At 43.9% G+C, this 12,686-nt stretch overlaps 1 protein-coding gene across 1 annotated transcript in view; it reads right to left on the minus strand.

The window, feature by feature from the left end:
- Positions 1-4,943: 4,943 nt before the first annotated feature.
- LOC140198815 (junctional adhesion molecule B-like) overlaps positions 4,944-12,686 on the minus strand; it is a 194,123-nt gene continuing 186,380 nt past the window's right edge. The window contains exons 9-10 of the mRNA XM_072259881.1: positions 11,320-11,362; positions 4,944-5,356 (exon numbers count right to left, since the gene is read on the minus strand). Of these exons, the coding sequence (XP_072115982.1) occupies positions 5,324-5,356; positions 11,320-11,362 (76 nt within the window). The 3' untranslated portion in view covers positions 4,944-5,323. The remainder of the gene's footprint in view (positions 5,357-11,319; positions 11,363-12,686) is intronic.

Here is a 12,686-nt window from a genome sequence, read left to right on the forward strand (position 1 = left end):
ATGCACAGGGAGTGCTACAGTATTGGAAATACCTCGAGAGCAACATCATGGTAGCAATTGAAAACAAAAATTCCAAGGCATAGGTTTAAAATTTTCTAAATGTCTTGGCCCCTATTGAAAGACAAATAATAAGGGATATTTTTTGGATATCATCTGAGAGTCACGAGATTGTGAAATCAGCTGCCAGTGTAAGTGGTGCATTCGAGCTTGATTCATTCAAGAGAAGCTTGGATAGGTACATGGATGGTTGGAGTATGGAGGGCTATGATTCTGGAGTAGGCAGTTTAAATGTTTTGGTACAGATTAGATGGGCTGAAGGGCCTGTTTCTGTGCTGTACTTTTCTATGACTTTATGTAGCTCCTTGATGTAGTATACTACTACAATAATTGTGGGGCTTCCTTCCCCCAACCCGGTCCCTCCTTCCCTCTCCAGTAGCAGAAGAACCAACTCTGTGTTCCTTTTCCACTGTGCCCTTGCAGTGGCTGCGCCAAGATGCAGTGCAGCCCTCAGCATGCACTCCTGCAGCCTGGAATATGCCAGTTGGAGCATTCCTCCATGGACATCTCAATGTGGCAGAGCAACAACTTTTGGTCAGACCAAAGGGCTTCTCAATTGACTAGGAAAAGGAATCATGGCTGTTGATAAGAATTGCTCTGTTGGAAGCCAGTATGAACTTGATGGGCTGAATTTCCCCTTGTGCCATGACTGAAAATGTGACAGTATTTGGAGGCAATATCTTCACACAGTGACCAACCTCTGGAAGTTCCACGTAGAGTTTAATTTGTGTTAAAGAGAAAAACAAGTGGCTAAGGGTACAGTAAGTTCAAAAAAAGTCAAGAGTTAAGTCATTAGCAGATAGACATCAAGTTAAAATTGCACAGTGTGCTTATTTTTTTTTAATTGTTGGATATTAGGCACAGCAACATAATTTCTCATTTTCAAGTTACATACCCCCAAACATCTAAAACATTAAAAGTGCTTGCACGCAAATGACTGCAAATTAATAAACTGAAAAAAAAGTGTTGAAAGTATACAAGGCATACCTGCATTAAGTAAAAACTGATAGGCATTTTTTTGAAGGACTCATATAAGAAATGTATCAGTAGCAAACATCTGAAGTTTGCTGTGTGGATACCTCTGCAAATTCTGACAATCTTGTATACATTTATGTGTATCTGAGCTCACGTGGACATTACAACCAAATGCTCTTAATCCTGGGGGCCTGCATGCAAATACTGATACCTCTGAGGGTTTCTTCTTGGAAATTTCCAGAACCCCTCTGGAAATGTTATATTCTAGGGGTCTTCCCTCAAATATTGATATTTCTGAGGTTCCCTCATAATACTGATTCCGTAGGTATTTTTTCTTGAGAGTATTGTTCTTTTTCAGGGCTAATACTGACACTCAAGGGCCACTGCAAATACTGAAAGTTTCTCAAATACAGATGGGACACCAGGATTCCAGAAAAATAACGCAAGCTGTTGATACTCTTGGGGTGGACCCAACACAAGATATTCCTGCCTTTAATCTCACATGTAGTTTACGGTCAATTATAAACCACATTTGTACAATTTATGGACATTTGATAGACAGTACAAAATTAAGAACTGCAAAATGTAACTGTTGATCTGGAGGGAGAATGGGACATACAACAAGTAGTATGAGAGTGATATGATGTCAGTCCAGATACAAGTATCTGGCTTCAATGTTGTAATTCTGCTCCTATGTTGTATAGTTTTATAGAAGAAAGGGGTTGAAAGGGATAATAAATCGGGCATTACGGAACGGTGCAGCAGACTCAACAGGCTGAATGGCCTAATCTGGCTCCAATGTCGTATGGTCTTGGAAAGGGAGGGAGGAATATGGATAGTACAATAGACTGGGTATGGATAATAATATGTGAAAAATACAAAAGCCTGTCCTTTGTTCAATTGTAATACACATGCCCCATTTCTCAACTTGTCAAATTAATTTCTGCCTTCAAAGCCACAATTCACAACCTGTAAATTCTAGCTTCCTGCCACCATCCATTTGCAAATTACCTTCCCTCCTGAATGATCCATCTGTGTTCTTAATTTTTGGTTCCTATGCCCCGAGAATTAATATGACATGGTTTGTAGCTCTCCATAATCTTCCTTTTGACATTTTGATTATCATTCTTTGAACTACGATGCAAATACAAACTGAATTTAGAGTCACAGAAAAGTACAGCACAGAAACAGGCCCTTTGGCCCATTTAGTCCATGCCAAACCATTTAAACTGCCTACTCCCATCAACCTGCACCTGGACCAAAGCCCTTCATACCCCGCCATCCACGTACCTATCCAAACTTCTCCTAAACATTGAAATTGAGCTGCATTTACCACTTGCTCTGGTAGCTCATTCCACACTCTCACGACCCTCTGAGTGAAGAAGTTACCTCTCATTCCCCTTAAATGCTTCACCTTTCACCCTTAACCCATGAACCTTTGGTTGTAGTCTCACCCAACCTCCGTGGAAAAAGCCTGCTTGCCCTATCTATACCCCTTATAATTTTGCATACCTCTATCAAATCTCCCTCAATCTTCTATGTTCCAAGGAATAAAGTCATAACCTATCAAACCGTTCCTTAAGCTCAGGTCCTCCAGTCACAGCAATAATTTATGCAACCAATTAAGCCTTGTGTCATTCTTACAAATCTAATGGCATCCAAAATGGGTATATTTAATACGGAGGTTGACAGGTTCTTGTTTAGTTAGGTGTCAAAGGTTACAGGGAAAAGTTAGAAGTTTGGGGTTGAGAGGGATAATAAATCAGCCGTGATGATGGAGCAGATCCGATGGGCCAAATGGCCCAATTCTACTTCCATGTCATATGACCAAAATTGAATACTGTTTCTACATGGTGTAAATAACAAGCTACTGAAGGACCTCAACGAGCCAGGCAGCATCTGCGGAGGGAACTGGAGAGTCACTATTTTGGGTGGAGACCCTTCATCTGGACTCTGAAAATAGAATCTGTTTCAGGCTCTGTCCAATCAAAGCAACACATCTGGATTCACACACAACACTTGAAAATAAAATAACAATGCTTCATTGGCTTTTTGGTTTGTTTTTGCATGCGGAAATTAGCTTTCAATGATTTGTGCAAATTATCCATAACTTTGTCACTCTATACATGGTGCAAAATTAACAAATTTGTCACTTAAATTCAGAGTGAAGGACTTCACATTTCACCCCACATACACTCTGTGGCCACTTTATTAGGTACACTTGCTCATTAATGCAAATATCTAATCAGTCAATCATGTGGCAGCAATTCAATGCATAAATGCATGCAGGCATAGTCAAGAGGTTCAATTGTTCAGTACAAACATCAGAATGGGGTAATGTGATCCAAGAGAATTTGACTGTGAAATGATTGTAGGCACCAGACAGGTTGATTTGAGAAACTCAGAAACTGCTGCTATCCTGGGAAATTCATGCATAGCAGTCACTAGAGTTAATGGAGAATAGTACAAAAAGCAAAAAAAAAAAAAAAATCCAGTGAGTGGCAGTTCTGTGGACAAAAACCCTTTTTTAATGGCAAAGATCAGAGGAGAATGGCCACACTGGTTCAAGCCGACAGGAAGGCAGCCGTAATTGAAATAACCACACATTACAGCAGTGGTGTGCAAAAGAGCATCGGTGAACACACAAGTCAAATCTTTCAGTGGATGGACGACAGCAACAGCAGACCAAGAACATACACTCAGGAGGTACAAAAAATGGTCACTGAATGTAGTCTTTCTCATTTAGGGCTCTCTAAAGATTGTATCATTGTTATAGAAAAACTAGTGTTCATTGGTGTTCTGATATTCATAACTTGTTTATGGAGCAATAGATTTATAAGAAAACAAAGTACACAAAACAGAAATTAAGACACTTGAAGGTCACTGATGGTGAAGAGTTTAGATTATTTCAAGCTATTCGTGATTACAGGTCAACTCCAGGTTATGAACACCTGGCTTATGGACAAATAAAATGAACAAATAACTTCAAAAGCACAACGCTTGTAGAGACAGTTGTTCCCAGAACCTTTTTTTAGTGAACGTTCTTCCTTAACAGCCTTACGTGCTTTTGGATGCAATTTATTATGACATGGAGAAGGTATGGAAATATTATTTGTGTATTGTTTAATTTGCTGTCAAAATTGATGTGGAGTTATCTGTAAAAATGGATCCTGATCATTACCAATCGATGGACTGTACTCTCAGTGGCCACTTTATTAAGGACTCTCGTACACCGGCTCGTAATGCAAATATTAAATCAGCTAATCATGTGGCAGCAACTCAATGCATAAAAGCATGCAGACATGGTCAAGAGGTTCAGTTGTTGCTCAGACCAAACATCAGAATGAGGAAGAAAGGCGATCCAAGTGACTTTGACCATGGAATGATTGTTGGTGCAAGATGGGGTGGTTTGAGTATCTCAGAAACTGCTGATCTCCTCCTGGGATTTTCACATACAATGGTATATACAGTTTACAGAGAATGATGCGAAAAATGATAAATGTCCAGTGAGTGGCAGTTCTGTGAGATAAGATGCCTTGTTAATGAGAGAGGTCAGAGGAGAATGGCAGCCTGGTTCAAGATGACAAGAAGGCAACGGTAACTCAAATAACCACATGTTACAACAGTGGTTTGCAGAATAGCATTTCTGAACGGACATGTCGAACCTTGAATTAGGAGGGCTATAACAGCAGGAGGCCACACCGGGTTCCACTCCTGTACCTAATAAATTGGCCACTGAGTGTATAGTGCTGGGCAGATCCTTTCTGTTTACATGGATAGGTTTAGATGTCTGTGGGCCAAATGCAGGCAAGATGGGACTAGCTCTTTGGGCAACACATGGATGAGTTAGGCCAAAGAGCCCGTTTCAATGTGTGACTTAATGACAAAAATAAGCTAGTGGCCAGCCAAGATTAAATCTCTTTTGATTTTTAATTTCTGTTGATATCAATCATCCGGTTTGTAAATAAGATGACTGGCAATTAATATTGTAAACAGTCGTACATCACCTTACAGAAAATCAAGTGAGCCTGCTCTGAGAGAAACTGCGAGTGAACCAGACAAAATATTAGGACAGCTTACATTGGTGCCAGGGGGCACGGGGAGAGGGTATCTGGGCCCCAGCAGCAGAAGGCAAGGCCAGTAAACATGGAAATGGAATTCAGGGAGATGCTGGAGGCCAGCAATGAGGGAGTGGTGTCAACGTCTACCCCATTGTCCCAAATGCAATATTCTTTATGGATTGGAGAAGTGGTTTGGAATTCTTCACGGATGTACCATTCTTCGCAAGATGTCAGATGACAAAAGACTTGGTATGTTTGAAGTCCTGTGTTGGTAAAGCAACAAAGATAGTCAAATTAGTTATTGTATCTGGAAAATGAAAGTCATTGCCTGGAACTCAAACCATCCAAGCCTGGCCCTCCATTCAATATAATTATGGCCTTATCTATGCCTCAACTCCTCTTAGAGCAAGTGTTCACACACTGGGGTCCACGGACCCCTCAGTTACTGGTAGGGACTCATGGCAAGAAAAAAAGTTGGGAACCCCCATCTTAGAGCATAGTACAGAGCGGCACAAATCAGACTCTTCACATTACAACGTTCTGTAAACTAATTAAATGCCTAACTAAACTAATCCTTTGCCTACACCTGGGGTTCCCAACCTTTTTTTTAAATTCCATAGACTCCTACCATAAACCAAGGGGTCCATGGACCCCAGTTTGGGAACCCTTGGCCTACACAATATCCACATCCCTCCATTCTCAGCACATCCATGTGCTTACTTAATGCTTCTATCTGCCTCCACCACTATGACTGACAGTGCATTCCTCTGTGTAAAAAAAAAAGAAATTTCCCCACACATCTTTGAACTGACCATAAATGTATGTCCTCTAGTAGTAGATATTTCCACCCCAGGAGAAAAGATACCAGCTATCTATGTCTCTCATAATCTGGTAAATTTCTATCAGGTTTTTCCTCAGTTTATCTATTCAGATAATTCTAGTTTGTCCAGTCTCTGCTTGTAGCATCTGCCTTCTAATCCAGACAGTATCTTGTTAAATTTGCACCCACTCCAAAGCTTCCAAATCCTTCCTACTATGGGATGACCAGAACGGAATGCAAGATAAAACACAAAACCGTATGTTCTTTTACTTTCATCTATGTGCCCATCTTAAATGTGCCTACTGTATCTGCCTCTGTCACCACCCTGGCAGCACGTTCCATCATGTGCTGTGTTTTATTGACGTAGGCCATCATGGTCTCCATGACCATCACTGTTCTTGGCAAATTTTTCTACAGAAGTGGTTGGCCGTGGCCTTCTTCTGGGCTGTGTCTTTACAGGACGGGTGACCCCAGCCATTATCAATACCCTTCAGAGATTGTCTGTCTGGTGTCAGTGGTCGCATACCCAGGATTTGTGATATGCACTGGCTGCTCATATGACCATCCACCAACCTGTGCTCATGGCTTCACATGACCCTGATCGGGGGGGGGGGGGGGCTAAGTAGGTACCACACCTTGCTCAAAGGTGACCTGGAGGCTAGCGGAGGGAAGGAGTGCCTTACACCTCCTTTGATACCTACCACTCTTTGTATAAAACTTACCTCTAACATCTCCCGATGCTTTCCTTTGAAATATCCCTAACTTATCTGTCTCCACTACTGTGTAAAAAAAAATTCCTCTGACACAACCTCCTGGCCCCACTATCCTCCAATCATCTTATAAATAAGCCCCTCATACAAGCTATTTTTGCCCTGGGAAAAAGTCTCTGGCTGTCTTCTCGATCTATGCCTCTCAACGTATTGTACACCTCTATCAGGTCACCTCTCATCATCCTTCGCTCCAAAGAGAAAAACTCTAGCTGGCTCATCTCTTTCTCTTAAAACATGCTCTTTAATCCAGGCAGCATACTGGTAAACCTTCTGCACCCTCTCCAAAACTTCCAAATCCTTCCTATAATGGCATGACCAGAACAGAATGCAATACTCCTGAGCTTTAATAAGCCTCAACATAACTTCCTGACTCTTGAACTCAATTTCTCAATTAATAAGGGTAAGCATGTTCTTCAACACGCCTATCAACTGTTAATTGTGTACTTGCCTTTATATCTCACACATAGACCATTAGATGTAGGAGCAGAATTAGGTCATTTGGCCAATCAAGTCTGATCCAATTTTCCATCTCAGCCCAATCTCCTGTCCTCTTCCCGTATCCCTACATGCTCTGACTAATGAAGAACCTGTTAATCTCAGCCTTAAATACATCCAATGACTTGGCTTCCAGAGTTGTCTGTGTCAACAAATTCCATAGATTCACCACCCTCTGGCTAAAGAAATTCCTCCTCATCTCTGTTCCAAAAGGACACCCCTCTATTCTGATGTTACATCCTCTGGTATTAGACTACCCCACCATAGGAAACATACTCTCCACATCCACTCTATCAAGGCCTTTCAACATTCAATTGGTTTCAGTGAGGTCACCCCTCATTCTTCTGAATTCCACTGAGTAGGCCCAAAGCCAAACGCTCCTCTTATGACAATAGACAATAGGTGCAGGAGGAGGCCATTTGGCCCTTTGAGCCAGCACCACCATTCACTGTGATCATGGCTGATCATCCACAATCAGTATCCAGTTCCTGCCTTATCCCCATAACCTTTAATTCCACTATCTTTAAGAGCTCTATCCATCCCTTTCTTGAAAGCATCCAGAGACTTGGCCTCCACAGCCTTCTGGGGCAGAGCATTCCATATATCCACCACTCTCTGGGTGAAAAAAGTTTTTCCTCAACTCCGTTCTAAATGGCCTACCCCTAATTCTTAAACTGTGGCCTCTGGTTCTGGACTCACCCAACAGCGGGAACATGCTTCCTGCCTCCAGTGTGTCCAATCCCTTAACGATCTTATATGTTTCAATAAGATCCCCTCTCAGCCTTCTAAATTCCAGAGTATACAAGCCCAGTCGTTCCAATCTTTCGACATATGACAGTCCCACCATCCCGGGAATTAACCTTGTGAACCTACGCTGCACTCCCTCAATAGCAAGAATGTCCTTCCTCAAATTTGGAGGCCAAAACTGCACACAGTACTCCAGGTGTGGTCTCACCAGGGCCCTGTACAGCTGCAGAAGAACCTCTTTGCTCTTATACTCAATTCCCCTTGTTATGAAGGCCAGCATGCCATTAGCTTTCTTCACAGCCTGCTGTACTTGCCTGCTTGCTTTCGGTGACTGATGTACAAGAACACCTAGATCTCGTTGTACTTCCCCTTTTCCTAACTTGATTCCATTTAAATAATAATCTGCCTTCCTGTTCTTACCACCAAAACGGATAACTTCATTTATCCACATTAAACTGCATCTGCCCACTCACCCAGCCTGTCCAAGTCACCCTGCATTCTCATAATATCCTCCTCCCACCCAGCTTTGTGTCATCAGCAAATTTGCTAATGTTACTTTTAATTCCCTCATCTAAATCATTAATATATATTGTTAACAGCTGCGGTCCCAGCACTGAACCCTGCGGTACCCCACTGGTCACCGCCTGCCATTCCGAAAGGGACCCATTAATCACTACCCTTTGTTTTCTGTCAGCCAGCCAATTCTCAATCCATGTCAGTACTCTGCCCCCAATATCATGTGCCCTAATTTTGCCCACTAATCTCCTATGTGGGACTTTATCAAAGGCTTTCTGAAAGTCCAGGTACACTACATCCACTGGCTCTCCCTTGTCCATTTTCATAGCTACATCCTCAAAAAATCCCAGAAGATTAGTCAAGCACGATTTCCCCTTCATAAATCCATGCTGACTCGGACTGATCCTGTTTCTGCTATCCAGATGTGTCATAATTTCATCTTTTATAATTGACTCCAGTCCAGAACGAGGGGCCACAGTTTGAGGATAGAGGGGAAGCCTTTTAGGACCGAGATTAGGAAAAACTTCTTCACACAGAGAGTGGTGAATCTGTCGAACTCTCTGCCACAGGAAGCAGTTGAGGCCAGTTCATTGGCTATATTTAAGAGGGAATTAGATATGGCCCTTGTGGCTACGGGGGTCAGGGGGTATGGAGAGAAGGCTGGGGCGGGGTTCTGCGTTGGATGATCAGCCATGATCATAATAAATGGTGCAGGCTTGAAGGGCCGAATGGCCTACTCCTGCACCTACTTTCTATGTTTCTATGTTACCACCGACATCAGGCTAACTGGTCTATAATTCCCTGTTTTCTCTCCTTCTGTCTTCTTGAAGAGAGGGACAACATTAGCCACCCTCCAATCCACAGGAACTGATCCTGAATCTATAGAACATTGGAAAATGATTACCAATGCGTCCACGATTTCTAAAGCCACCTCCTTAAGTATCCTGGGATGCAGACCATCAGGTGCTGGGGACTTATCAGCCTTCAGACCCAACAGTCTATCCAACACCATTTCCTGCCTAATATAAATTTCCTTCAGTACATCCATTACCCTAGGTCCTTTGGCCACTATTATATCTGGGAGATTGTTTGTGTCTTCCCTAGTGAAGACAGATATGACAAGCCTTTCAATCCTGGAATCATTTTTGTGAACCTCCTTTGAATCCTCTCCAAAGCCAGCACATCCTTCTTTAGATAAGGGGCCCAAAACTGCTCACAATACTCCAAGTGAGGCCTTACCAGTGCTTTATAAAGCCCTAACATTATATCATAAGACCATAAGACAAAGGAGCAGAAGTCGGCCATTCGGCCCATCGAGTCTGCTCCGCCACTTTATCATGAACTGATCCATTCTCCCATTTAGTCCCACTCCCCCGCTTTCTCACCATAACCTTTGATGCCCTGGCTACTCAGATACCTATCAATCTCTGCCTTAAATACACCCAATGACTTGGCCTCCACTGCTGCCCGTGGCAACAAATTCCATAGATTCACCACCCTCTGACTAAAAAAATTTCTTCACATTTCTGTTCTGAATGGGCGCCCTTCAATCCTTAAGTCATGCCCTCTCGTACTAGACTCCCCCATCATGGGAAACAACTTTGCCACATCCACCCTGTCCATGCCTTTCAACAGTCAAAATGTTTCTATAAGGTCTCCCCTCATTTTTCTAAACTCCAAGGAATACAGTCCAAGAGCAGACAAACGTTCCTCATATGTTAACCCTCTCATTCCCGGAATCATTCTAGTGAATCTTCTCTGTACCCTCTCCAACATCAGCACATCCTTTCTTAAATAAGAAGACCAAAATTGCCCCAGTACTCCAAGTGAGGTCTCACCAGCGCCTTATAGAGCCTCAACATCACATCCCTGCTCCTATACTCTATTCCTCTAGAAATGAATGCCAACATGGCATTTGCCTTCTTCACTACTGACTCAACCTGCTTGCTTTTTTGCATCGTTGTGCTGATTCTCCATAACCCTCAGTCTACCTTCTCATTCAAATATCTGTCTCTACCTCAATACTTCCAGTCATCTGCCCTCCACAAGCCTCTGGGGTAAGAATTCCAGAAGTTCGCAATTCCTTTGCAGAAAGAAGATGTCTACGCACTGCCATTTTAAACGATCGGCCCCTTTTAACTATAAGCACGTAGCAGGGTTCCTGCAGTTTTACCAATCATCGACTGGCCTTTGGATATGCAAGCTCAAAGCTAGTAAATTTTGTGGCATCAGGGAGGGGAGTGGGGGCAAGGCTAAACACTGGTGTCTCACTGGTCTTGTTATGCATACACATCCCAGTTACAAGACAGAGCAACGCTGAGCCTCTTACAATGGGCCTGCACGAACGCACTTCCTTCCATCTCTACTTTTTATCCAATCCTTTATATCCCTTTCCAGTCTAAGGGTAGCGCTGGTGGGAGGACAGAGTGCTTCAGCAAAGGCGAGCCAGTGGGACACTTGCCCCAGGGATCGGGAACCAGTGGTTCAGAATAACGTGTGGCAGGACAGAGCTGTGGATGTTTTCTTGACCCAGTGCCTGCGTGCACACGAGTTGAGTTAATTCATGGCTGATCCAGCGGAAGACAAGCTGGAACGCCTTCATCTGCGGCTGATCCAGCATTAATGAGATGGGGTACTGTTGTGTGCTTGTTCTTGCAGAAACATGGTTCCAGGACAATATCCCATGCACCATAAATCTTCAACCTATGCCTACACTAATATTATGTTGTGACTGTATGCTCTAGTGTAACTATATGTGCTGTGTGACTGTATGCACTGCGTTTTGTACCTTGGCCCCAGAGGAACACTGTTTCATTTAGCTGTATACCACATACATAGTTGAATGACAATTAAACTTGAATTTGAACTTCACACTTACTTCAGGGGCAGGAGGAGCACTGGTGCGGCTGGTGGCACTCGACCTGCGGAGACAGAGAGAGGGAGGGTGAGCATGTTCCAATGATGGGAGAATGGGGGGGGGGGGCGGTGTGGGGGTGATCAGAGGAAAGAGGCCTGTAAGGACAGCTGATAAATGCTGGGCTCAACCATGGTGACCACCGCCCCAAAGACTGAACAAAATGTGAGTGTGGGAGGGGGGGAACTTAAGCAAAGGGAGTGGGGTTTACACACACAAAATGCTGGAGGAACTCAGCAGGTCAGTCAGCATCTATGGAGAGGAATAAAGAGTAAACGTTTCAGCCAAGACCCTTCATCAGTACTGGAAAGAAAAGGGGAAGAAGCCAGAATAAGGAGGAGGTGGGGGTGGGGGGAGGAGAAGGAGTACAAGCTAGTAAGTGATAGGTGAGACCAGGTGAGGTGAAAGGTGGGTGTGTGAGGGAGGGGGGGAATGAAGTGAGAAGCTTGGAGGTGATAGGTAGAAACAGTGAAGGGTTGCAGAAGAAGGAATCTGATGGGAGTGGAGAGTAGACCATGGGAGAAAGGGAAGGGAAAGGTTGTAGGGGTGGGGGGTGTTCGTACCTGGGGGTTGGCCAGCGAGAGGAGAGGTTGGGAAATGGACCACAGGCTCTTGGTCAAGCGGGTGTTGAGTTTGCAAGACCCAGGGTCCTGGCCAGGGAGGAATGACTGCAGCCTCCTTGCCGAGGAGGAAGCCAGGCACTGGAACCAGGAGTCTGTGGGGGTGGGAAGCAGGGGTTTCGGCTCAGGTTCTCACCGAAACCGACAGGGGTTAAGGCCTGAGCTTTTGGCCAGGATGGAGAGAGAACGGGACCGTGAGAGGAAGTGGCACAGTTGCATGGTGGAGAGCGCGGTGCGTTACAGCGCCAGCGATCTCAAATGGTTCCATTTCCACTGCCGCTTAAGGATATTTTACATTCTCCCTGTGACCATGTGGGTTTCCTCCAGGTGCTCCAATTTCCTCCCACAGTCTAGAGTAGTGGTGGACATGCTATGTTAGCACCAGAGGCACAACGATAACTTGGCGGGCTGCCCCAGCATTCTTGGACTGTTCATCATCAATGCAAATGACTCATTTCAACACGAGTTTTAATTTTTTGATGTACATATGACAAGTAAAGCTAATATTTAATCTTGTAGTCGTTGAACAGTGTATCCACATCCCACATATTGCACTGTACCCCCGGCTGGTCACAGTTCTCCCAGGTACTTCCTCCAGGCAGTGACTTCTGGACTCCACCACTCGTTCCAAGGAAGGATCTACAGCCTGAAACATTCACTTGATTCCTCCCTCCACAGACGCTGCCTGATCTGTTGAGTGATTTCAGCATC

Source organism: Mobula birostris, chromosome 6 (assembly GCF_030028105.1).
Source record: "Mobula birostris isolate sMobBir1 chromosome 6, sMobBir1.hap1, whole genome shotgun sequence".
NCBI classification, from domain to species: Eukaryota; Metazoa; Chordata; class Chondrichthyes; order Myliobatiformes; family Myliobatidae; genus Mobula; species Mobula birostris.